The 22,554-nt window shown below is 43.3% G+C and overlaps 2 protein-coding genes and 1 long non-coding RNA gene across 3 annotated transcripts in view; 2 read left to right on the top strand and 1 right to left on the bottom strand.

Moving 5' to 3' along the window:
• COPG1 (COPI coat complex subunit gamma 1) overlaps positions 1–1,926 on the top strand; it is a 29,053-nt gene extending 27,127 nt beyond the window's left edge. Inside the window, exon 24 of the mRNA XM_032267975.1 lies at positions 1,452–1,926. Within this exon, the coding sequence (XP_032123866.1) occupies positions 1,452–1,582 (131 nt within the window). The 3' untranslated portion in view covers positions 1,583–1,926. The remainder of the gene's footprint in view (positions 1–1,451) is intronic.
• Positions 1,725–2,978, bottom strand: LOC116542823. Its single transcript, XR_004265363.1, has 2 exons — positions 2,529–2,978; positions 1,725–2,336 (listed from the first exon to the last, which is right to left on the bottom strand). It is a non-coding gene; the product is annotated as an uncharacterized LOC116542823 (long non-coding RNA).
• A 27-nt stretch (positions 2,979–3,005) lies between these two features.
• HMCES (5-hydroxymethylcytosine binding, ES cell specific) overlaps positions 3,006–22,554 on the top strand; it is a 30,261-nt gene continuing 10,712 nt past the window's right edge. Inside the window, exons 1-5 of the mRNA XM_032267976.1 lie at positions 3,006–3,045; positions 3,830–4,035; positions 11,740–11,883; positions 13,253–13,378; positions 20,493–20,674. Coding sequence (XP_032123867.1) covers positions 3,853–4,035; positions 11,740–11,883; positions 13,253–13,378; positions 20,493–20,674 — 635 coding nt within the window. The 5' untranslated portion in view covers positions 3,006–3,045; positions 3,830–3,852. The remainder of the gene's footprint in view (positions 3,046–3,829; positions 4,036–11,739; positions 11,884–13,252; positions 13,379–20,492; positions 20,675–22,554) is intronic.

The following is a 22,554-nucleotide window of genomic DNA, read 5'->3' as shown; positions in this document are numbered from 1 at the left end:
TTAGAACCCACTTTTTTTTTTTTTTTTTTAATTAATAGCTGCTTAGTATTCCGTTGTGTGGATGCACCACATATTCTATGGAACAGCAGCTACTGATGAACATTTAGTTTGTTTTCAATCTTTTGCTGTTACAGATGTTACAGTAAATAATTGTGTACACATACACACTCTCTCACACTTTACTTTGCATATGTGCACCGAGAATATCTGTAGGATAAATTTCCCAAGGCATCACTAGGTCAAAGTGATTTGTGTTTCTCATCTTGATAAATAATTCCAAGTTGCCTTCCACAGGAGTTGTATACTTTTCTTTCCACACTGTGGACAAAACAGTGTTATCACACTTTATGACCTTTGCCTGTCTGTATGGAAAATGATAGTGACGTTTTTCTGTTTTCCATTTAAATATCTTGTCGAATGTTGAGGCATTTGTATTTCCTTTTCTGATCATTGTTTTCATATCCTTTGACTGATTTTCTGCAGGGTTGGTTGAGTGTATCCACACTTATTCTCCTTCCCAGATTATTTACTAGCAAATTCCGGAAATAGCATTTTGTATGTAAACCTTTCTGTATCTATGTATTTCTCTAAGAGAATGACCCCTTCCCCTTTTTAAAGGGCAATACAATTATACCTAAAACAGTTAACTAAAGGAAATGGGATGGGTTTTTTTTGGCTGTTTACAAACAGGGTTGAAAGGGGCTCTGGGCTGGGCGCAGTGGCTCACTCCTGTAATCCCAGCACTTTGGGAGGCTGAGGCAGGTGGATCACCTGAGGTCAGGAGTTCAAGACCAGCCTAGCTAAGATGGTAAAACCTCGTCTCTACTAAAAATACAAAATTAGCCAGGCATGGTGGTGGGCGCCTGTAATCCCAGCTACTCAAGAGGCTGAGGCAGGAGAATCACTTGAACCCAGGAGGCGAAGGTTGCGGTGAGCCAGGATCGAGCCACTGCACTCCAGCCTGGCCAACAGAGTGAGACTCCGTCTCAAGAAAAAAAAAAGAAAGGAGGCTCTGCTTCAGTGCCCTGCTTACAGCTGACAGTTTGTGGCCACATTGAAGCAACCCAGTCCCCTGGGTCTTGCAGACACCTGTCCTGCGGTTTTCTCATGGTGGGGCTGTTGTTCCCTTCATTTGTGCTCTTAAGATTTAGCCAAGGTGCAAGAGCCTCTGTGACATCAGATACAAGCCTTACATGTCCATCAATTCTTTTGAACTTGGCAGATGCCTGAAATATGCTATTATCGTGCCCTCCACTTGTAGTTGAGGATGCTAAAGCCCAGAGAGACAGTGACTTGTACAGTGAAATCCCTCACTCGGGGATTTCAGCCCAGCTCTCCTGCCCATTTCACCACACCAGAGCTGCCTTGATGAGTTGCTGCAAATGCCATCCTCAGCCTGACCTGTACAGTCCCTTCTGCCTTATAAACCTGTACTCTCTCTTCCCTTCTAGGTGTGTTCCGGGGTGGTCATGACATCCTGGTGCGTGCCCGGCTGCTGCTTTTGGACACAGTTACAATGCAGGTGACAGCCAGAAGTTTGGAGGAGCTGCCAGTAGACATCATCTTGGCATCTGTGGGCTAAGGGACCAGCTTGCATAGGACCTTATACCCTTCCCCAACACTACCTGGATAGTTGTGCCTTCCTCATGAAACTATCAGAAACCCCTTCCCAAGGTTCTGTATGCAAAAACAATTAGGAATCATTGCAGATATATTTTTTTTTATTCTGTCCCCCTACCTGGGACTATTTGGGAGTGATTTTTTTTGTTTGTTTAATAAGGGATGATTTTAGCTTGTCCTAAATCTTGCTATCCTCCCTTCCAGGAAAGGGACGTTGTAAATGAATAAAACATTCTCAACTCCTCTTGAATTTATCCCTCAAGAAACTATCTTATCTCTGTAATAAATCAGCATGTATTTATTGAATGATTGCTACTACTTCGGACTCATGCTTCAGGACTCCACCTTCCCCTTCAAGGCCTCCCACGGAACACCTGCCCTGTCCCCCTTGTACCCACAACCCTTTGGCTGTTATAGTCCTGTGAGGCCGGACCCTCTCCCCGTCATCGCTGTCCATGCACCAAGCCCCGGGGTAGGAGCGATGCAAGTTGGTTGAGTGAATCAGCTAACAGGCACTGAGTTCACACTCCCTCCCATTCGCACTTCTTCGCAATGCACCCTCCTTTGATAGTTGATATAGAGGCTCCAAAGGGCTCAGGTCCAGCGTCAGGCCATTACCCAGCCTCAGGTCCCACGTAGAGTGTGCCCTGGGGTTTCTGCTCCCTGTTGAGTTCAGCGAATCAGCATAGGCGAAGAACAGCTCTCCAGAGCATTCCCTGTGGATTGCCAAGAAGAAATCGGGTTTCCATCCCAAGGGGAGAAGGCTTATAAACTCAAGCCAGGTTATTTTACCAACTTTGAGGCCAAAGTAGACCCATCAAGACTGTTTTAAAAATCTGGGCCTCACCCTTAGAGATTCAGCTGGTGGGGTGGAGAGTGTAGGGGCAGGACAGTCCCATTGTGCCCACCACCGTTTTGAGGGCAATGTGCGCGATTCCTTGGAAGTTCTCCTGGCTTCCATTTCTTCTCCAGTGTTCCTGCATTTTTGCCTCGCACTGCGAGGCAGCTGGAAGGACTGTGAAGTTAGGAGTGGAGTTTCCTGGTTTCCTGCCTTTGATGACCCAGTGCCCTGCAGTCAGCGCGGCGGGAAACTTCCCCGCCGGCCCTGCGGCTCGCGCTGGGGGCGGGGAGGAAGGTTAACCCCGCCAGGGAACCGGCCAATATGGAGGAAAGTGGAGCCCAGAGTAGCTTGAGATCGAAGCGTCCTCCAAGGCAGTCACCATCTCCCGGGGAAATGGGAGAGGATTCATCCCAAACCCGAGGAAAGAAGACGCAGCATCCGGGACTCTAGAGCGCCTCGCGAACCACGGGCGCCTGGGGGCGGGGCCTAGCGTCGGGAACGCGGGCAGAGGCGGCGTGACGTGAGGGGCGGCCTAAGGGGAGGGGAGCGGAGCGGAGGGAGGCGGCTGGGGAGGCTGAGGGGAGGTGAGTGGAGAGGAAGCGACGGCAGCGGCAGGGGTGTTGGGGAGCGGAGAGGAGGTGTAGCGACGCCGGAGGACCGAAGGGTGCGGAGGCACGAGCGGACACGAGGGGACGCTGAGAGGGCGGCGTGGGCCGAAGTGAGATGACGCGGGGCGGCAGAGTCTGAGGGCCGGAGCGGAGGGGAGGCGACGCGGGGAGGGGCGAGGGTAGCGGCCAGCAACTAGGAGCCACCTGCTCCCCGAGAACCGGCCCCCGCAGAGTCCGGAGCCAGGTCCGCGGCCCTCAGGTTCGCAGTTCGGGCCTGGCGGCGCTGCGGACGTGCGGGCGGGAGGCGGGGATTCTGCGGGCCGCTCCGGGGCTGTCCAGTGGCCGCCCTCGAGGTGAGCGGGTGCTGACAGGCGTGGGGCGCTGACCCCAGTGGGGATGGGGGGGAAGGACAGGGAGTTAGGGGCACCGAGTCGCCGGAGGAGGCGACCCCTGCTAGCTGCGCTTTCCCTGCTTGGCTGAACCGTGAAGCCCCCTCCGCGGCGGCTCTTCCCGCGCTCAGGCAGGCTGTTGCGGAGCTCCTCCCGGGACTTGCCTCCGTGCCCTGCGCGGAGCTGGGCAGTGGGCCCAGGGAGCGAAGCAAACAGGCACATCCTTGTCCTTGTGGGACGTCTCGGGGAAGACTTTAGACGGTGGTCACGGAGTGGCAGGGCGCGGTGGGAACGGAAAGAGAAGGCCGTTCAAGGAATAATACCTCGTATTTGAGACACGTAATCCTTTTCCTTACGTTTTGTGATTAAAGGTTTCGAGGGGCGGTGTTGAAGAATGTGTGGACGAACATCCTGTCACTTACCTATAGAGGTTCTCACGAGAGCTTGTGCCTACCAGGATCGGCGGGGCCAGCAGCGGCTCCCAGAATGGAGGGACCCTGATAAGTACTGCCCCTCTTACAACAAGAGTCCTCAATCCAACAGCCCAGTGCTTCTGTCTCGACTGCACTTTGAGAAGGTAACCAGCTTTGCACCATGCTAGCCCCTCGCCCAGATGGTCGTCGTCTCCTATTTGGTTTGGTCTGTGCTCAGCCTCTTGGGATGACATTAAAAACCAGCCTTTACTGATACATTCTGACTTCCAGTTCAGAACCCCTCTTGGCCTCATGCAAGAAGTTTTATCAGTGTATTCTAACACTGATAAAGATGTATTTTTCAGCGTTTTTCAGGTTTAATTTAAATGCCTTTTCTATACAAGGCATACTAGCCTTAATATATGCCAAATTTATATGAGCTTTGTGTTTTAAAATAGCAGCTTTCATACCTCACTGATCATCAGGGTCATTGGAGTATCTTTAAAAAAAACAAAATTGGCCGGGCGCGGTGGCTCAAGCCTGTAATCCCAGCACTTTGGGAGGCCGAGGAGGGTGGATCACGAGGTCAAGAGATCGAGACCATCCTGGTCAACATGGTGAAACCTCGTCTCTACTAAAAATACAAAAAATTAGCTGGGCATGGTGGCACGTGCCTGTAATCCTAGCTACTCAGGAGGTTGAGGCAGGAGAATTGCCTGAGCCCAGGAGGCGGAGGTTGCGGTGAGCCGAGATCGCGCCATTGCACTCCAGCCTGGGTAACAAGAGCGAAACTCTGTCTCAAAAAAAAAAAAATAAATAAATAAATAAAAATAAAAAAAAACAAAATTAAGGCCAGTTGCCCAGGCTCATGCCTGTAACCCCAGCACTTTGGGAAGCTGAGGTGGGAGGATCACTTGAGCCAAGAAGTTTGAGACCAGTCTGGGCAACATAGTGAGACCCCCATCTCTGCAAAAAATTTAAAAATGAGGCGGGAAGATCACCTGAGCTGGGGAAGTCGCAGCTTCAATGAGCCATGGTTGTATCAGTTGCACTCCCACCTGGCTGACAGATCAAGACCCTACCTAAAAAATAAATTTTAAAAATTAATATCTTTATACCCCTTACCAAGCCAGCAGAATCAGACTTTGTAGGTCTAGGACAGGCTTAAGATCAGTTAATTTAAAACACTTCTGATGTTATTTGAACATTGAAAAGTTTTATCCTTTCTGCTTGTGTTTTCAGTCTTATTTATGTTTGTCTTTTACTAAAGCTAGAAACATGTATTTAGTTTGGTTGTCTGAGGTTTAATTGCAGTCATTGTGTTTATAGTATTTAACGCTGTAGGGTTGGAATTACCAGTCAATTACATTCATATCTTAGTTCTTCACCTTATCTCCTGAAAGTGTGTGTGTGTGTGTGTGTGTATGTGTGTGTAATAAATGTTCCGTTCTAGAAAGTAATAGTTTCTCGATGTCTTAAATATTTTAAATGACCTTGACATGTTTTTAAAAATCACGATTGTTTCCTTCCTGAATTTTTACTCTATTTGATCCATAATACTGAAGTCACTTTATAAAGTTGATTATACCTCTGGTACTTATTATTTTTTTGTTTGTTTGTTTTGAGACAGAGTTTGGCTTGTGCTGCTTAGGCTGGAGTGTAATGGTGCTATCTCAGCTCATCACAACCTCCACCTCCCGGGTTCAAGCAATTCTCCTGCCCCAGCCTTCTGAGTACCTGGGATTACAGGCATGTGCCACCATGCCCTGCTAATTTTTTTATGTTTTTAGTAGACACGGGGTTTCTCCATGTTGGTCAGGGTGATCTCAAACCCCTGACCTCAGGTGATCTGCCCACCTCAGCCTCCCAAAGTGTTGGGATTACAGGTGTGAACCACGGTACCCGACATGGTACATACTCTTTAGAACTTTTTGTGATAATATGATAGTCAAAAAGGACTAATTTCTGCATTATGTCACATTATTTTGAAATAAAGGTAACAGGCTGGGCCCGGTGGCTTGTGCCTGTAATCCCAACACTTTGGGAGGCTGAGGCAGGTGGATCACCTGAGGTCAGGAGTTCGAGACCAGCCTGGCCAACATGGTGAAACCCTGTCTTTACTAAAAATACAAAAATTAGCCAGCTGTAGTGGTGGGTGCCTGTAATCCCAGCTACTTGGGAGGCTGAGGCAGAAGAATGACTTGAACCTGGGAGGCAAAGGTTGTGGTGAGCCAAGATCACACCACTGCACTCTGGCCTGGTCAACAGAGTGAGACTCTGTCTAATAAATAAATAAAGATAACATATAACAGCTGGGTGCAGTGGCTTATGCCTGTAACCCCACCATTTTGGGAGTTCTAGGCATGTGGATCACTTGAAGTCAGGAGTTCAAGATCAGCCTGGCCAACAAGGTGAAACCTTGTCTCTATTGAAAAAGACAGAAAAATTTACCCAGGCATGGTGGCATGCTCCTGTAGTCCCAGCTACTCAGGAGGCTGAGGCAGGAGAATCACTTGAACCTGGGAGGCGGAGATTGCAGTGAATCGAGAATGTGCCACTGCACTTCAGCCTGGGCGACAGAGCGAGACTCAGTCTCAAAAAAAAAAAAAAAAGCAAATAACATTAATCTTTTTGGTTGAATGAAGCCATTTATATGAAATATTTATTTTTGAGTCCTTTTTAGAGGATACATACTTCCCTATTAAAACTTTTATTTTAAATGAGAGAGGAATCAAAATATCCTGGTGAACCTTGAAGGGGAAAAGAGAGCATAAAACATACTTCAAAGGAAGGCATAATTTAGAGTGAGAATAGAGAGCAGGATTAAGTGTATGAGCCTAGCCAGACCTGGTGGCTTAGGCGTGTAATCCTAGCACTTTGGGGAAGCCGAGGCAGGAGGATTGCTTGAGACCAGGATTTCAAGACACCAGCCTGAGCAAATGAGACCCTATTTTTAACAAACAAACAAAAAATGAGCCTTAATCATTTATATGACCTCCTTAGAATTATAGAAAGTTAGCTGGAAGAAAAATTTGTTTAACAGATGTAAAGATAGAAATATAGAAAGATTATAACTTGTCCTAGGTTACCTAATCAGTGAGGGACAGAGCTAGAACTGAGATCCAGACCACCATCCCCACTCCAGTGGAGGCACGCAGGAACCAGGAATGGGGAAGGTGGAGACCCTAGCAAATATAGCCCTCATTTGGGTCAGTGGTATGAATTTGCTGAGTCGTATTTGATTCCGCATCTCTAACAAGTTTTGTTAAGATTGCTAGGGTTTCTTAATTTTGATAATATTTGGTATCTCATTTTCTCAAACTTATAAAGGAAAATTAAAACCATTTTGGTAGTTCATTCAAATCATCAACGGCCTGCATATGTATATAGATTGCAGCATTTTCATTTGAAACCACAGATTTGCAAATTATTTCCTCTTTCATTTACCCACTTCAGTGCTACCAGCTGTTCTGTTCAGAAGTCCAAAAGGGTAGAGGAAAGATGACTAATATTGAGCAATGTTTTTAGTGTTTTGGCTTCTCAACTACTTTCTATGATCATTCTCACATTTGGGTTTGGTTTACAGTGGTCAAGTGCATACTCTCAAAGATGATCAGTGGAATTTGTGAGAACAGAGTTCTCAACCTTGACACCATTGACAGTTTTGGCCAGGATAATTTTTTGTTATAGGAAGCTATTCTGGGCATTGTAGAGCATTTAGCAACATCCTTTACCAGCTAGATGTCAGTAGCATCCCCCAGATAAGAACAACAGAAGGTATCTTCAGCTAATTGCCAGAAGTCCCCGGATGATAGGGAGGGGTGTGTCCAAGTTGTCTTGTAGTGAGAACCACAGATTTTTCAGTATTGTCTTGCAAGTTTCTGATGAGAGATCATTTAGTTGACCATTGTGTAATGTTGTCTCTTATTATTTATGCATTGAGCTGGGGGTCCTTCTGCTTAGAAGACTTTTTTTTTTTTTTTTTTTTTTTTTTACACAGGATCTTGCTGGGTTGCCCAGGCTGGATGGAGTGCAGTGGGCCAATCATGGCTGACTGTAACCTTGACCTCCTGGGCTCTATCAGTCCTGTTGCCTCAGTCTCCCCAGCAGCTGGGATCACAGGCTTTGCCATTTTGAGGTTTAAGGGGGAAGTTCTCACTATGTGGCTCAAGCTGGTCTCAAAACTTTTGAGTCATACCTGTAATCCCAGCACTTTGGGAGGCGGAGGCGGAGGCAGGTGGATCACTTGAGATTAGGAGTTCGAGACCATCCTGACCAACATGGTGAAACCCTGTCTCTACTAAAAATACAAAATTAACCAGGCATAGTGGCGCATGCCTGTAATCCCAGCTACTTGGGAGGCTGAGGCAGGAGAATCGCTTGAACCGAAGAGACAGAGGTTGCATTGAGCCCGAGATCTTGCCACTGCATTCCAGCCTGGGCAACAGAGCAAGACTTGATCTCAAAATAAAGATAATTAATGTATACAGCAGGCAGGATTCTGGAAGAAGCAGAACTGGATTTTATCAGGAACATAGTAGAGGGATTAGCTTTTAAACAAAAGGAAGCCCTTCTCCTGAACCTTCCAGTACTGGTGATTCTTTTCTCCAGATTCCATCCTCTCCTGACTTTCTTCATTCTACTTTTATCTTAGTAGTACTTTTACTTAGAACTCTGCCTTTACCCTCATTTCTACTTCTATTTTTTATTTATTTATTTATTTTTCCATTTTATTTTATTTCATTTCTTCTTTTAACAAAATTTTTTGTATCCCCAGGTTAAGGTCTGTGCATGATATACCCTCTAAGAAACTTTATCTTCATGGCATTAATAATCATCTTTTTACAGATAATTTTATGATTTGTTTTTAATCCTTATCTTAGAAAAATATTATACTACAATTTGAGTTCCTACTCCATGCCACACATTTTAACTATATTATCTTTCATTCTTGAAAATTGTACTACAAGGTAAGTATTGTTCATTCTGTTTTTTGGATAAGGAAAGTTGAGGGCCCAAGAAATTGAGACTAGTCCAACCTGCTAAGTAGCAGAAAAGGATTTTTTTTTTTTCTGTTACTTAGGCTAGAGTGCAGGGGCGCATTCTAAGTTCACTGCAACCTGCATCTCCCAGGCTCAAGTGATTCTTGTTGTGCCTTAGCCTCCCAAGTAACTGGGATTACAGGTACACGCCACCATACCCAGCTAATTTTTGTATTTTTAGTAAAGATGGGGTTTCGTCATGTTGGCCAGGCTGGTCTTGAACTCCTGACCTCAAGTGATCCACTTGCCTCAGCCTCCCAAAGTCCTGGGATTACAGGTGTGAGCTACCATGCCTGGCTCAGAGAAAGGCTTTTTGAATCAGGATCTCCTTGCAAAGACCTTGCTCTTTCCTCTATAACAGAGATTGGCAAACTACGGTCCTCAGACCAAATCTGGCCTATTGCCTGTTTATGTAAATAAAGTTTTATTAGATCACAGCTGCTATGGTTTCAGTGTCTGTGTCCTTGAAAAATGCATATGTTAATCCTAACCCCCAGGACGATGGTATTAGGAGGTAGGGCCTTTGGGAAGTCAGAGCCTTCATGATTGGGATTCGTGCCCTTATAAAAGACACCACAGAGAGCTAGCTCGTTCCATCTACCATGTGATGACAAAGCGAGAAGGGACCATCTGTGAACCAGAAAGTGGACCCTCACCAGACACCAAATATACTGGCACCTTAATCCCAGCTTTCAGAACTGTGATATAAATCATATAGTATCACTTGTGCCACATTCTGTTGGTTACAAGCCCATCCAGATTAAAGGGGAAGTGAGTTACAAGCCCGTCCAGATTCAAGAGGGAATGACCATAGATTCCCAACTCTCAGTGAGAGTCAGATTTTGCAACCATTTTTTGAAAACTGCCAGAGACTTCTCACTAGTATCAGAAGTTCAACACATGATCTTCTTAAAACCCTTCATCAACTGATGAAACCTTTCATAAGCTTTTTTTCTTCTCTGTTCAGTAGTACCATCATTATTTCACTCTTCTAGGTTTGAAAACTTAATCATACCTGCTTTGTTTCATCCAAATCCATTTGTACTACAATTTCATTTTTTAAAAATCTTTTAGATGTCACTGTTATTCTCACTGCCATTACCAGACCCCTGAACCATTGTAGTAACACCCCAAAATGCACTCTCTGCTCACCTGTGTCATCCAACCCAGAGTGTACTATGCCATGCCATGCATAATAATGTATATGTGCTTCTTAATCTGTAGATTTCATTAAATTATCAAGGGGCCCCTTATTCAAAAAAGTTTGACAACCATGCATTGGGAGTCCCCAAGACTGCCACCATATTTAGAGATTCATTAGGGGCGAAACATATAAGGCATATTGTGTCTAAGGTTTATTAGTGAAAGGACACAACAGAATCAGCAAAGGAACTAGTAGAAATCTGGAAAAAATCATGCACAGGTTTCCTTATGTTCTCCTTGTGGGAAGATACTCTAAGCATGCTACTTTCTTCAGCAATGAAAAAATGTAGTAATGTATCTACAGTGTTTTTGTTTGTTTTGTTTGTTTTGTTTTTGAGACAAGGTCTTGCTCTGTCATCCAGGCTGGAGTGCAGTGGCTCAATCACAGCTCACTAGCAGCCTGGACTTCCTAGGCTCGAGTGGTCCTCCTACCTCTGCCTTCCAAGTAGCTGGAGCTACAGGTGCATGCCATCACACCTGGATAATTTTTTGGGTTTGTTTTTTTTTTTTTTTTAAGAAACAGGAGTTTGCCATGTTGCCCAAGCTAGTATGTACAATGTTTATGCCCAGAGAAACCCATTAGAGACTCAGGGTCCAAGATCTTTATTGGAGGCTGATTAGGTAGGCACTCTGACTAGCAGGTACCAAAACTTCAGACTCCCAGAAGGAAAACAGGTATTTGGCATAAACTTTATTGTTTACACAGACTAGGCAAAATAATCCACCCTTATGAGTTGGGGAAAGGTAGGAACACTCTCAAAATCTAGTTCTGAGATGTTAATCGAGGGCCAACCTTGTATATAGGTTTTCCTAAAAATAGTGTCCTCCAGTGCTTTGAGAGACTGAGGCAGGAAAATCACTTCAGTATAAGAGTTCAAGACCAGCCTGAGCAAAACAGTAAGACCTCATCTCTACAGAAAATTAACAAATTAGCTGGGCATGGTGGTGTGTACCTGTAGTCCCAGCTACTTGGGAGACTGAAGCAGTACGATCATGTGAGCCCAGGAGTTCAAGGTTGCAGTGAGCTATGATTGTGCCACCGCACCCCAGCCTGGGCAACAGAGCAAAGCCTGTCTTCTTTGCATCCCTCTACCTTATCAAGCAGAATGTCTTACATTCTAGTAGATATGATTACTAAAGAACTAAAGTTACCTACATCATGATAAATCATTAAATTGTTTTTGGCTGGGTGTGGTGGCTCACACCCATAATCCCAACACTTTGGGAGGCTGAGGTGGGCAAATCACTTGAGCCCAGGAGTTCAAGACCAGCCTGGGCGACATAGTGAAACCCCGTCTCTGTAAAAAATACAAAAATTAGCTGGGTGGGGTGGCATGTGTCTGTAGTCCCAGCTACTTGGGAGGCTGAGGTGGAATGATGTCTTAAGCCCAGGAGGTGGAGGTTGCAGTGAGCCAAGATTGCACCACTGTACTCCAACCTGGATGACAGAGCCAGACCTTATCTCAAAAAAAATTTAAAAATTGTTTTCAAGTAGATTCCCTTTTTAAAAATAATCTTGAATTTTTTATATTTCAATACGACTAAATAATGTAATAAATACATATGTTAAATTAGGTTAGAATTTCATTTTGATCTCCTCACTAGATCTTCTTTCTATGGCAGGATGCAGACTCCTCTGAGCGTATCATTGCTCCCATGCGCTGGGGCTTGATCCCTTCTTGGTTCAAAGAAGGTGATCCTTCCAAGCTGCAGTTCAATACTACCAACTGTCGTAGTGATACCATAATGGAGAAACGGTCATTTAAGGTAGGTGTCTGGTAGCTGTTAATGCCTTGTATACCTGAGAAATAAAATAAGGTTCCAAGGGGTGTTTCCATCCTGGCCTACAGAGGACAACCAAAAATAAATAAATAAGATAAAAAAGAATGTTCCCAGTTGTTAATATGGAATGCTATTTTGTTACTACATAACAAACTACACTTAACTTAGTAGTGTGAAACAAAATGATAAACATTATCTCTCATATTCTCTGAGTTGACTGGGCTCATCTAGGCAGTTTTCACTTAGAGGTTCTCATGTTGTAATTACGTGGCAGCTGAGGCTGGATGTCCAAGATGACTTCTTCACCCACATCTGACACTTCAGCTGGGATGACTAGAACAACTATAGAAGGCTTTCCACTTGCCTAGCTGGAGGGTGTCAGGATAGCCAGGCTTCTGTCATGGTGACTCATTTTCCCTAGAGTGCATGATCCAACAGCAGGATAGAAGATACAAGGTTTATAGCATCACTTAATCTTGGCAGTCATACAGCATTATTTATACTGCATTTTTTAATTGTTATCTTTTTTTTTTTTTTTTTTTTTTAAATAGACACAAGGTCTGGCTATGTTGCCCAGGCTGGTCTCAAACTCAAGGGTTCAAGTGATCCTCCTTCCTGGGCCTCCCAAAGTGCTGGGATTACAGGTGTGAGCCACCACGTCCAGCCTACTTTTGTTGTGTTCTTTTGGTTACACAGAACCAGCCCAAATTCAGTATGGGAGGGGTCTACATGGGGTGTGAATACTGGGAAGCATGCTTCACTGGGGAGCCACATTTGAAGACCATCTATCACAAGTACCTATTTGTTAGAAAAGAGGTGGTTGCTTTTATGTACATTATTTAATCTTTTCAACATCTGTGTGAGTTGTGACTTTTTTTACATATAAGAAAAGAGATGTACAGAGAAATTAACTTTTAAGATCACATATTGGAAGACTTTAGATTTTATTTATTTGTTTGTTTGTGATTTATTTATTTTAAGATGGAGTCTCATTCTTTGACCCAGGCTGCAGTGCAATGGCATGATCTTGGCTCACTGCAACCTCTGCCTGCCAAGTTCAAGTAATTCTTGTTCTTCAGCCTCTCAAGTAGCTGGGACTACAGGTGTACACCACTATGCCCAGCTAATTTTTGTATATTTAGTAGATATGGGGTTTCACCTTGTTGGCCAGGCTGGCCTCGAACTCCTGACCTCAAGTGATCCTGCCACTTTGGCCTCCCAAAGTGCTGGGATTACAGGCGTGAGCCATAACACTTGGCCCAGACCTCAGATTTTAACTCAAGTTCCAAGTAATGGCAGCCTGTGAAACATGATTGTATCACTAAGACCATATCTTGCTCACATTTTTCCTCAGGTGCCTCTGGGAAAGGGAAGACGCTGTGTCGTTTTAGCAGATGGATTCTATGAGTGGCAGCGATGTCAAGTAACAAGCCAGAGGCAGCCATACTTCATCTATTTTCCTCAAATCAAGACAGAGAAGGTATCATTATCAGCATTCACAATATATATTTGGAAAGGTACAGGGAAACAATCCAAAGGACGTTTTTTTTTCTTCCCTCGTAGTTCTGTTTATTTATTTTAAAATGATAGCTTTGGCCCGGGACATTGGCTCACATCTGTGATCCCAGCACTTTGGAAGCCCAAGACAGGAAGACTGCTTGAGCCCAGGAGTTTGAGACCAGCCTGGGCAACATGGCGAAACCCCATCTCTACAAATAATACAAAAACTAGCTGGGCATGGTGGTGTTCACCTGTAGTCCCCGCTAGTCAGAAAGCTGAGGTGAGAGGATTGCTTGATTCCATGAGATAGAGGCTGCAGTTAGCTATGATCATACCCCACTGCACTCTAACCTGGATGACAGAGCAAGATTTTGTCTCAAAAAAAAATAAAGTAATAGCTCATTGAGGGATAATTCACCATAAAATTTATCTTTTTAAAATGTGCAGTTCAGGAATGTTTTAGTATATTCAGAGTATGCAATCATTACTTCTGTCTAATTTCAGAATATTTTTGTCACTCTACAAGGAAACTCCATATCCATTAGCAATCACTCTTCATTCTCCACTATGCCCAGCCCCTGGCAAACACCAATCTACTTTGCATCTCTATGGACTTGCCTATTTTGGACATTTCATAAAAATGGAATCATAGAATATGTGATCTTTTGTGACTGGCGTCTTTGACTTAGCATAATGTTTTCAAGATTCATCCATGTTTGTCATGGATCAGCACTTTATTCCTTTTTTGTATGGATAGACCATATTTTGTTAATTAATTCATCAATTGATAGACACTTGGATTGTTTCCACTTTTTGGTTATTATGAATAATGCTGCTATGAACATTCAGGTACAAGTTTTTGCATGGATTATATTTTCATCTCTCTTGTTTAGAGGCCTAGGAGTTGAATTGCTAGGTCATATCATAGCTCTATGTTTAACATTTCCCTCGTAAAACTTTCATTGTGGCTGGGTGCAGTGGCTCAGGCCAGGCATGGTGGCTTACACCTATAATCCAGCACTTTGGGAGGCCAAAGCAGGTGGATTGCTTGAGCTCAGGAGTTCTAGACCAATTTGGGCAACATAGCAAAAACCCATGTTTACCAAGAATACAGAAAATTAGCTGGGCATGGTCCCAGCTACTTGGGAGGCTAAGGTGGGAAGACAGTTTGAGCCCGAGAGGTGGAGGTTGCAGTGAGCCGAGATCACTGAACTCCAGCCTGAGTGACAGAGTGAGACCCCATCACTAAACAAAACAAAAACCCTTTTACCGTAAGATATAATTTGAACTGTTAATTTTAAAACATTATCAGGAGATTGAAAACAAATCAGGCATACCAACATCATATTTTATTTTTAGATTATTTAGTCTGACACTGCTAAAGCACCTGAATTCTTAGTGCAGTTTGCTTGTTAAAACTGGGAATTGTTTATTCAGCTGTCATCTCATTTTGGGAACTGGAAATAGTGTTACCGAGTAAAAGGGGCTTGCTACCTAATGTGCTAAAAGCCAATACCATGATGCTGAGTACCTGGTCCCAGCTACTTGGCAGGTTGAGGTGGGAGGCTAGCTTGAGCCTGAAGGGGTGGAGGTTGCAGTGAGCCGAGATTGCACCATTGCACTCCAGCCCGGGTGACAGAGGAGATTGCACCACTGCACTCCAGCCCGGGTGACAGAGGAAAGTTTTTTATTGCAAGTTGACTAGCAAGAATACAAGAGTCCAGATCTGTTTCCCTAGCTTGCTTTAAGGCAGTACTTTTATTTAAAAAAAGGTTTAGGAAATGGATTCTGGGATTGGTAGGTGATTGGTGGAAGGAAAGGGGAGGTCTGGAAAGTCTTCAGGTATGTGTAGTTATCTCTTCCTGCCTCCATATAGGTCTCATGTAAATTCAGGGGGAGTTAGTATGAAACATGGTGGAAATTCAGGCTGTGATAATAAGCAAGCTTGTTCTGCATATACTGTAGTCAGTTACATATAGCTTCCAACCAATTCAGCCAGTTTGGTTATCTTATAGGCGGAGGGAGTTTTACTGTTTCAGCAAGCTGTTTCTTTTCTTATGTGCTATCCTATAAGCCCAAGAATTTAGTCATTGGTTTTTTGTGTGTTTCTTTTTTTTTTTTGTAACTTTTTGGATACAATTTCAGTAGTCAAGAGAGTTTGCTTCACCCTCAGAAAATCCCCTGTCTATCAGTGATGGGTGCATCAAAATCTCATAAATCACCATTAAAGAATTTATTTATGTAACCAGACACCACCTGTTCCCCAAAAACCTATTGAAATAAAATATAAATTAAAAAGAAAATCCCCTTTCAATCTTGAACAAATGATTTGGTTCAAGACAAGGTTAATTTATAAAACATCTTCAATTATTATTATTATTTATTATTTTTTTTTGAGATGGAGTCTTGCCCTGTCGCCCCGGCTGGAGTGCAGTGACACAATCTCAGCTCACTGCAACCTCCTCCTCCTGAGTTCAAGTGATTCTCCTGCCTCAGCCTCCCGAGCAGCTGGGACTACAGGCGCCCACCACCATGCCTGGCTAATTTTTGTATTTTTAGTAGAGATGGGGTTTCACCATGTTGGCCAGGCTGGTCTCAAACTCCTGTACTAGTGATCCACCTGCCTCGACCTCCCAAAGGGCTGGGATTACAGGCGTGAGCCACCACGCCCAGCCACATGTACCAATTATAATAGCACATATTAAGCACTTAGTATAAGTCAGTTACTCTGTCTAGGAACTTAATGTGTATTGGCTTAATATACATTCTGTTTTTGTTTTTTGTTTTTTGTTTTTTTGAGATGGAGTTTCACTCTTGTTGCCCAGGCTGGAGTGCAATGGTGGGGTCTTGGCTCACTGCAACCTCCACCTCCTGGGTTCAAGTGATTCTCCTGCCTTGGCCTCCCAGATAGCTGGGATTACAGGTGTGTGCCATCATGCCCAGCTAATATTTGTATTTTTAGTAGAGACAGGGTTTCACAATGTTGGCCAGGCTGGTCTTGAACTCCTGACCTCAGGTGATCCACCCGCCTTGGCCCCACAAGTGCTAGGATTACAGGCATGAATGACTGCACCCGGCCTTGAACTGAATTTTTATACTACAGATAGTTGAGCCTTCCTTTTTGATTCAGTCTGACAATCATTCTTTTAATTTGTGTTTAAAACATTTAATTTAATGTAATTATTGATGTGATTGGGTTAAAATCCATTGTTTGCTGGTTTTCTATTTGTTCCATCAACTCTTTATTCCTTTTTTCCTAATCTTTCTGTTTGAGGAATAATCTTTTATGATTATGTTTCATCTCCATTATTGGCTTATTGTTTTTACTTCTTCAAAAAATGTTTTTAGTAGTTGCCCTACAGCTTACAGTATACATCTTAAATTAATAACGTTCTGTCTTTATGTACTACACTACTATTGAAAAGAACTTACAACAGTATTCTCTAAGTTCCTCCTGTCTTTTGGGCTACTATTATGCATTTTATTTTTACATATGCTATAAACTTAGAATATATTGCTATTATTTTATTGTGGATGGTTAATTATATTTTAGAGTGGTAAAAAATAGCAAAAGTCTTTGTACATGTATCTTCATTTTAGCCATTTCCATGGATCTTCACTTATTTGTACAGATCCAGTTTTCTGTCTGGTATTATAGTCCTTCCGCCTGAAGGACTTTTTCTCGTAATGTGGGTCTGCTGGTAATGAATGCTTTTCTTTTTGTCTGAAAAAGTCCATTTAAAAAAACATGATGTTTTTTATTGAGATATAATTCACATATAATAAAATTCACCCTTTAAAAGTGTACAGTGGTTTTTAGTGTATTCAAAACCTTAGCCAGGCATGGTGGGTCACACCTATAAAATGAGCCATGCATGGTGGTTTGCACTGTGGTCCCAGCTATGTGGGAGGCTGAGGTGGGAGGATCACTTGAGCCCCAGGAGGTTGAGGTTACAGTGAGCCAAGATCACACGACTGCACTCCAGCCTGGGTGACAGAGCAAGACCCTGTCTCAAAAAAAAAAAAGAAAACCCCACAAAATGTTGTGCAGCCATCATCACTATCTAATTCCAACCCTAAATAAAATTATACCCATTAGTAGTCACTTTTCATACCTCCCTGCCTTTAACCCCTGGCAACCACTGTCTTTGTTTTTGAGAGGTATTTTCAAAATGTATAAGATTCTGGATGAGTGGTGTTTTATTTTCTTTCAGTACTTTAAAAAAATGCACTTCACTGTCTCTGGCTCCCAAAGATTCTTTTGAGAAGTCGAGTGTAACTGTCTTTTTTTCTTTTGCATGTAATGCATAAATGTGTACTTCTCTCACCGCCTGGTCCACTTCCCTCCACCCTTGCCTTTAAGATTTTCTCTTAGGGCAGCTGTTTAAATACACTGCGTGTATGTGTTTTGGCCTATTCTCTTAGCTGCTTGGATCTGCAGTTTGATATCTTTCATAATTTATGGAAATTTCTTAGGTTTTTCCTCTTCAAATATTTCTTCTGCACCATTTTCTCTTTCTGGGATTCTAATGACACATGTGTTACGATTTAATTGTCCCATTGTTCTTGGATATTCACTCTATTTTTCTATCTTTTTTTCTCTGTTTCAGTTGGATAATTTTCATTTACCTTTTTTTTTTTTTTTTGAGATGGAGTCTTGCTCTGTAACCTAAGCTGGAGTACAGCAGTGCAATCTTGGCTTACTGCAACCCCTGCATCCCAGGTTCAAACAATTCTCCTGCCTCGGCCTTACAAGTAGCTGGGACTACAGGCACGCACCACCATGCCCGGCAAATCTTTTTTTTTTTTTTTTTTTTTGAGATGGAGTCTCGCTTTGTCACCAGGCTGGAGTCCAGTGGCATGATCTCAGCTCACTGCAGCCTCCAACTCCCCAATTCAAGCTAGTCTCCTGCCTCAGCCTCCTGAGTAGCTGAGATTACAGGCACTCAAAACCATGCCCAGCTAATTTTTGTATTTTTAGTATAGACAGGTTTCACCATGTTGGCCAGGATGGTCTTGATCTCCTGACCTTGTGATCTGCCTGCCTGGGCCTCCCAAAGTGCTCTGATAACAGATGTGAGCCACCACGCCTGGCCGATTTTTTTTTTTTTTTTTGTATTTTTAGTAGAGACAGGATTTTTACCATGTTGGCCAGGTGGGTCTCGAACTCCTTACCTCAAGTAATCTGCCTGCCTTGCCGTCCCAGAGTTCTGGGATTACAGGCATGAGCCACTGCACCTGGCCATTGTTGACCTATCTTTAAGTTCAGTGACTCTTTCTTACAGTTTCCATCTCTCTGCTAAAATTCCTTATCTGTTTATATATGTTGTCCACCTTTTCCACAAGAGCGTTTGACATATTAATTATACTTACTTTAAGTTCTCTGATAATTTCAGCATCTGGGAAATGTAATCTCTTGAGTTTGGTTCTATTAATTTTTGTATCTCTTGGTGGTTGATTGTTTTAGCATTTTTTGTGTGTCTTGTAATTTTTTATTGTTGCCAGAGATGATACGTAGGACAGAGACTGAGATTAATAATATCTATGTCTGGAAATTTTTCTATTAGGCCATTAATGTATGAGGTTCAGTCAGTCTTGTCAGGAATTGAACTGGGTGTGGGCTTTGTTGTCATTACAGTGCCTTTCTTGACCACAGGATTTCAAGTGCTCTGGTGTTCCCTAGTGTTTAGCGTAAGAATTTGCTTTCCAGAGGGTTTTCTCAGCAGCCCTGCTGTCTTCAGTTGTTGGATTTTCCTGTGAGCCTGTTCCTTAGACAGGGTCTTGCTTTGCCCTTTTCCCTCCTCCAGAAGTAGACTGCTTCTGCTTGTCGCTTAATGTTTGTCATCTAAACAGGGATGGAGGCAGTTCTTGGTTCAGTCTGTCTTAGGCAGACCTCGCTCTCTGGCTCAGTCTTCCCCAGGGGGTAGGGGACTTTTGCTTTTTCTCTTTCCCCAGCCTCTGTGGGTCTTTACCTGTATCTTAGGCATGAAAGGGATTATTACCCTTTCCCTGGCAGCTTAAGACTTTTGCTCCTTAGGGGAAAAGTGATTAGGTAAGGCAGAGGAGCTTGCCTTCAAGGTATGCAACAGTGAGGATGGCTTCCTCCAGGCTCCTGCCCTGTCCCCAGTTGCATTCCTCACTGTTGCACTGTCAAGGTCCAAGGAGAAGAGCCTGTGAGCTGGTGCAAACTCCTCTGAGGTTTGCAGCTCCCAGGGATTCTGTACCATCCTGCTAGCCCATACTCTGCTTGTGGAAATGTGATAATAACATCTGAATTCTTACCTGGTTGTATGAAGGCTTGTGTCTTCCTCCTGTTGCTGCCAATAAGCCAGTACTTGTGTCCCATCTCTGTCTTTTCTTAAATTTCAGGGAAATTGATTGCCCTATGACCTCACCTGATAAGTTTAAGAAAAGTTATGATTTTGCATATTATCCAGCTTTTTTCTTTTATTTTTTATTTTTTTTAAAGATGGGGATTCACCATATTAGTCAGGCTGGTCTCGAACTCCTGACCTCAGGTGATCTGCCCACCTTAGCCTCCCAAAGTGCTGGGATTACAGGCATGAGCCACCACGCCCGGCCCAGTTTTTTTCTTTCTATTAGAAGTGATTTTTTTTCTAGCTTTCTACATTTTAGCCATTGAACTGAATTTTGAATGGTAAGTAGGAATTGGCATGACATGTAATTCAGTTTAAGAAAGAGTGGGAGGGACATTTTGGCCAGAGGAAGGTTGCTTCAGCAAGACACAGGTGCATGAAATTGCATGAGAGCTTCATTTACTAAGAGCTGGTTTAGGTTCAAATTAACAATGTGAGTGATAGCCACAATGGTGGGCCAGTTCATGGAAGGCCTAAATGTCCAGTGAAGATGTTAAATTCTGAAAGTATTAGGGAGCCATGAATCTATAGCTTCAAGTTGGCACTTGCCACCAACCTTCTTTACTTTGGTGACAGTGAATCAAGAGGGGTTAATAAGACATGGGCTGAGTTACTTTTAAAATGATTTCCATGCACTTGAGTCTGAAGTAGTACCCAACCTGCATGTAGAAGAAGGCTGCTGAATGCATCTAATCTGCCCATGTATTTTGCTTCCAGTCAGGTAGCATTGGTGTTGCAGATAGTCCTGAGAACTGGGAGAAAGTCTGGGACAACTGGAGGCTGCTGACAATGGCTGGGATCTTTGACTGCTGGGAGCCCCCAGAGGGAGGAGATGTCTTGTATTCCTATACCATCATCACGGTGGATTCCTGCAAAGGCTTGAGTGACATCCACCCCAGGCAAGTCATACTTCTTACCCCTGAATCCAAAAGGATCCAAAGGAGAGTTTGTCTTCTGCTTTTAGGTAGCTTTAGAGAGTAGGAAACCAAGTCTTTTACAAGGTAAAGTTACAATGAGTTTGATTCTAACGTGGCATGCATTCCTAAAAATCACTGTACTATGCAAAAGGATAGAATAAAAAACACATAACTTTGGGGAATAGTGGGGTTAAGGAGACAACACTTAAAATTTTGTCAGTGACACATTAAAAAATAATGGAAACCCAATAAAACAGTAGCACTGTTTATTATTGTAAATAATAATACAATAAATACAGCACTTTACCTCAAAAAGACCTCAAGTTTGGTTGTGGAAGTGAGTGTTGGAAGAATTGCATCTTATGTTATTGTGAAGTTGTGAAAGGAAGATTATGTAAAAAAAAAATTTTTTTTTTATGAGATGGAGTCTCCCTCTGTCACAAGGCTGAAGTGCAGTGGCACAATCTCAGCTCATTGCAACCACTGCCTCCTGGGTTCAAGCAGTTCTCCGCCTCAGCCTCCCGAGTAGCTGGGACTACAGGCGCCTGCCACCACACCCAGCTAATTTTTGTATTTTTTAGTAGAGGCAGGGTTTCATCATGTTGGCCAGAATGGTCTCGATCTCTTAACCTTGTGATCCACTCACCTCAGCCCCCTGAAGTGCTGGGATTACAGGCATGAGCCCCTGTGCCCGGCCCATGTAAAATTTTTTTTTATCTTTTGCAGTCTTAAATCCTGGGGCACATTTTTCTTCCTTTGAATGTATTTCCTTTGAGGCATGCATTTATAATAGGTGCTATTTAATCAGAATTGAATATTTGATTCAATGTATAGCCATCTCCTCCAATTAACTTCCGTATCACTGCCAGAAATTCCTTAGTGGCATTTTCATCTGTATGTGTGCCTTCTCCCAATAGCAGAAAGTTTTGAAAATTGTAGCCATGTTCGAAACCACTAAACTAACCACTTCTAGCACTAAAAGGAGCCACTTGTGGTGTTTAAGGCCTTATTTATATATAGGCCTTATTTTTATTATAAGTGCTTTTTTTTTTTTTTTTTTTTTGAGACAAAGTCTCGCTCTTGTTGCCCAGGCCGGAGTGCAGTAGCGTGATCTCGGCTCACGCAACCTCCACTTCCTGAGTTCAAATGGTTCTCCTGCCTCAGCCTCCTAAGTAGCTGGGATTACAGGCATCCACCACCATACCCGGCTAATTAGGTGCTTATTTTTATATATTTTTTTCAGTCACTGAGCAGAGATCAAATAAAGCTGCATATTTATGTGCTTTCTCTTTGTGAGAAAGGTTCCACATTTATATGCATTTTTTTTTTTTTTTTTTGGCACTCTGTCATATGCTAAAGAATCTCTCCATCGCTTTTATTCCTTTAGGCCTGGTTAGTGTTGACTTCAGAGTACTTCTTGAATTTTTTCCAGCCATGGACATTTCTCTCTTTTTTTTTTTTTTTTTTTTGTAGCATTATCACTGATGTGGACCCCTTGATATCCCTTGCTCAGGAAATAGTCACATGTTCTCATTTTTCTTTCAGGATCCTTTACTATTTCAAACTTCTCTTCAATATTTAAAATGTCTCCATTCGCCGGGCGCGGTGGCTCAAGCCTGTAATCCCAGCACTTTGGGAGGCCGAGGCGGGTGGATCACAAGGTCAAGAGATCGAGACCATCCTGGTCAACACGGTGAAACCCCGTCTCTACTAAAAATACAAAAAATTAGCTGGGCATGGTGGTGCGTGCCTGTAATCCCAGCTACTCAGGAGGCTGAGGCAGGAGAATTGCCTGAACCCAGGAGGCGGAGGTTGCGGTGAGCCGAGATCGCGCCATTGCACTCCAGCCTGGGTAACAAGAG

The sequence above is a fragment of the Sapajus apella genome, unplaced genomic scaffold, assembly GCF_009761245.1.
Source record: "Sapajus apella isolate SASKATOON/1434 unplaced genomic scaffold, GSC_monkey_1.0 scaffold174, whole genome shotgun sequence".
In the NCBI taxonomy this organism is placed as follows: Eukaryota; Metazoa; Chordata; class Mammalia; order Primates; family Cebidae; genus Sapajus; species Sapajus apella.
The sequence above is the reverse complement of the archived record's forward strand: the minus strand, read 5'-3'. Positions and strand labels throughout refer to the sequence as shown.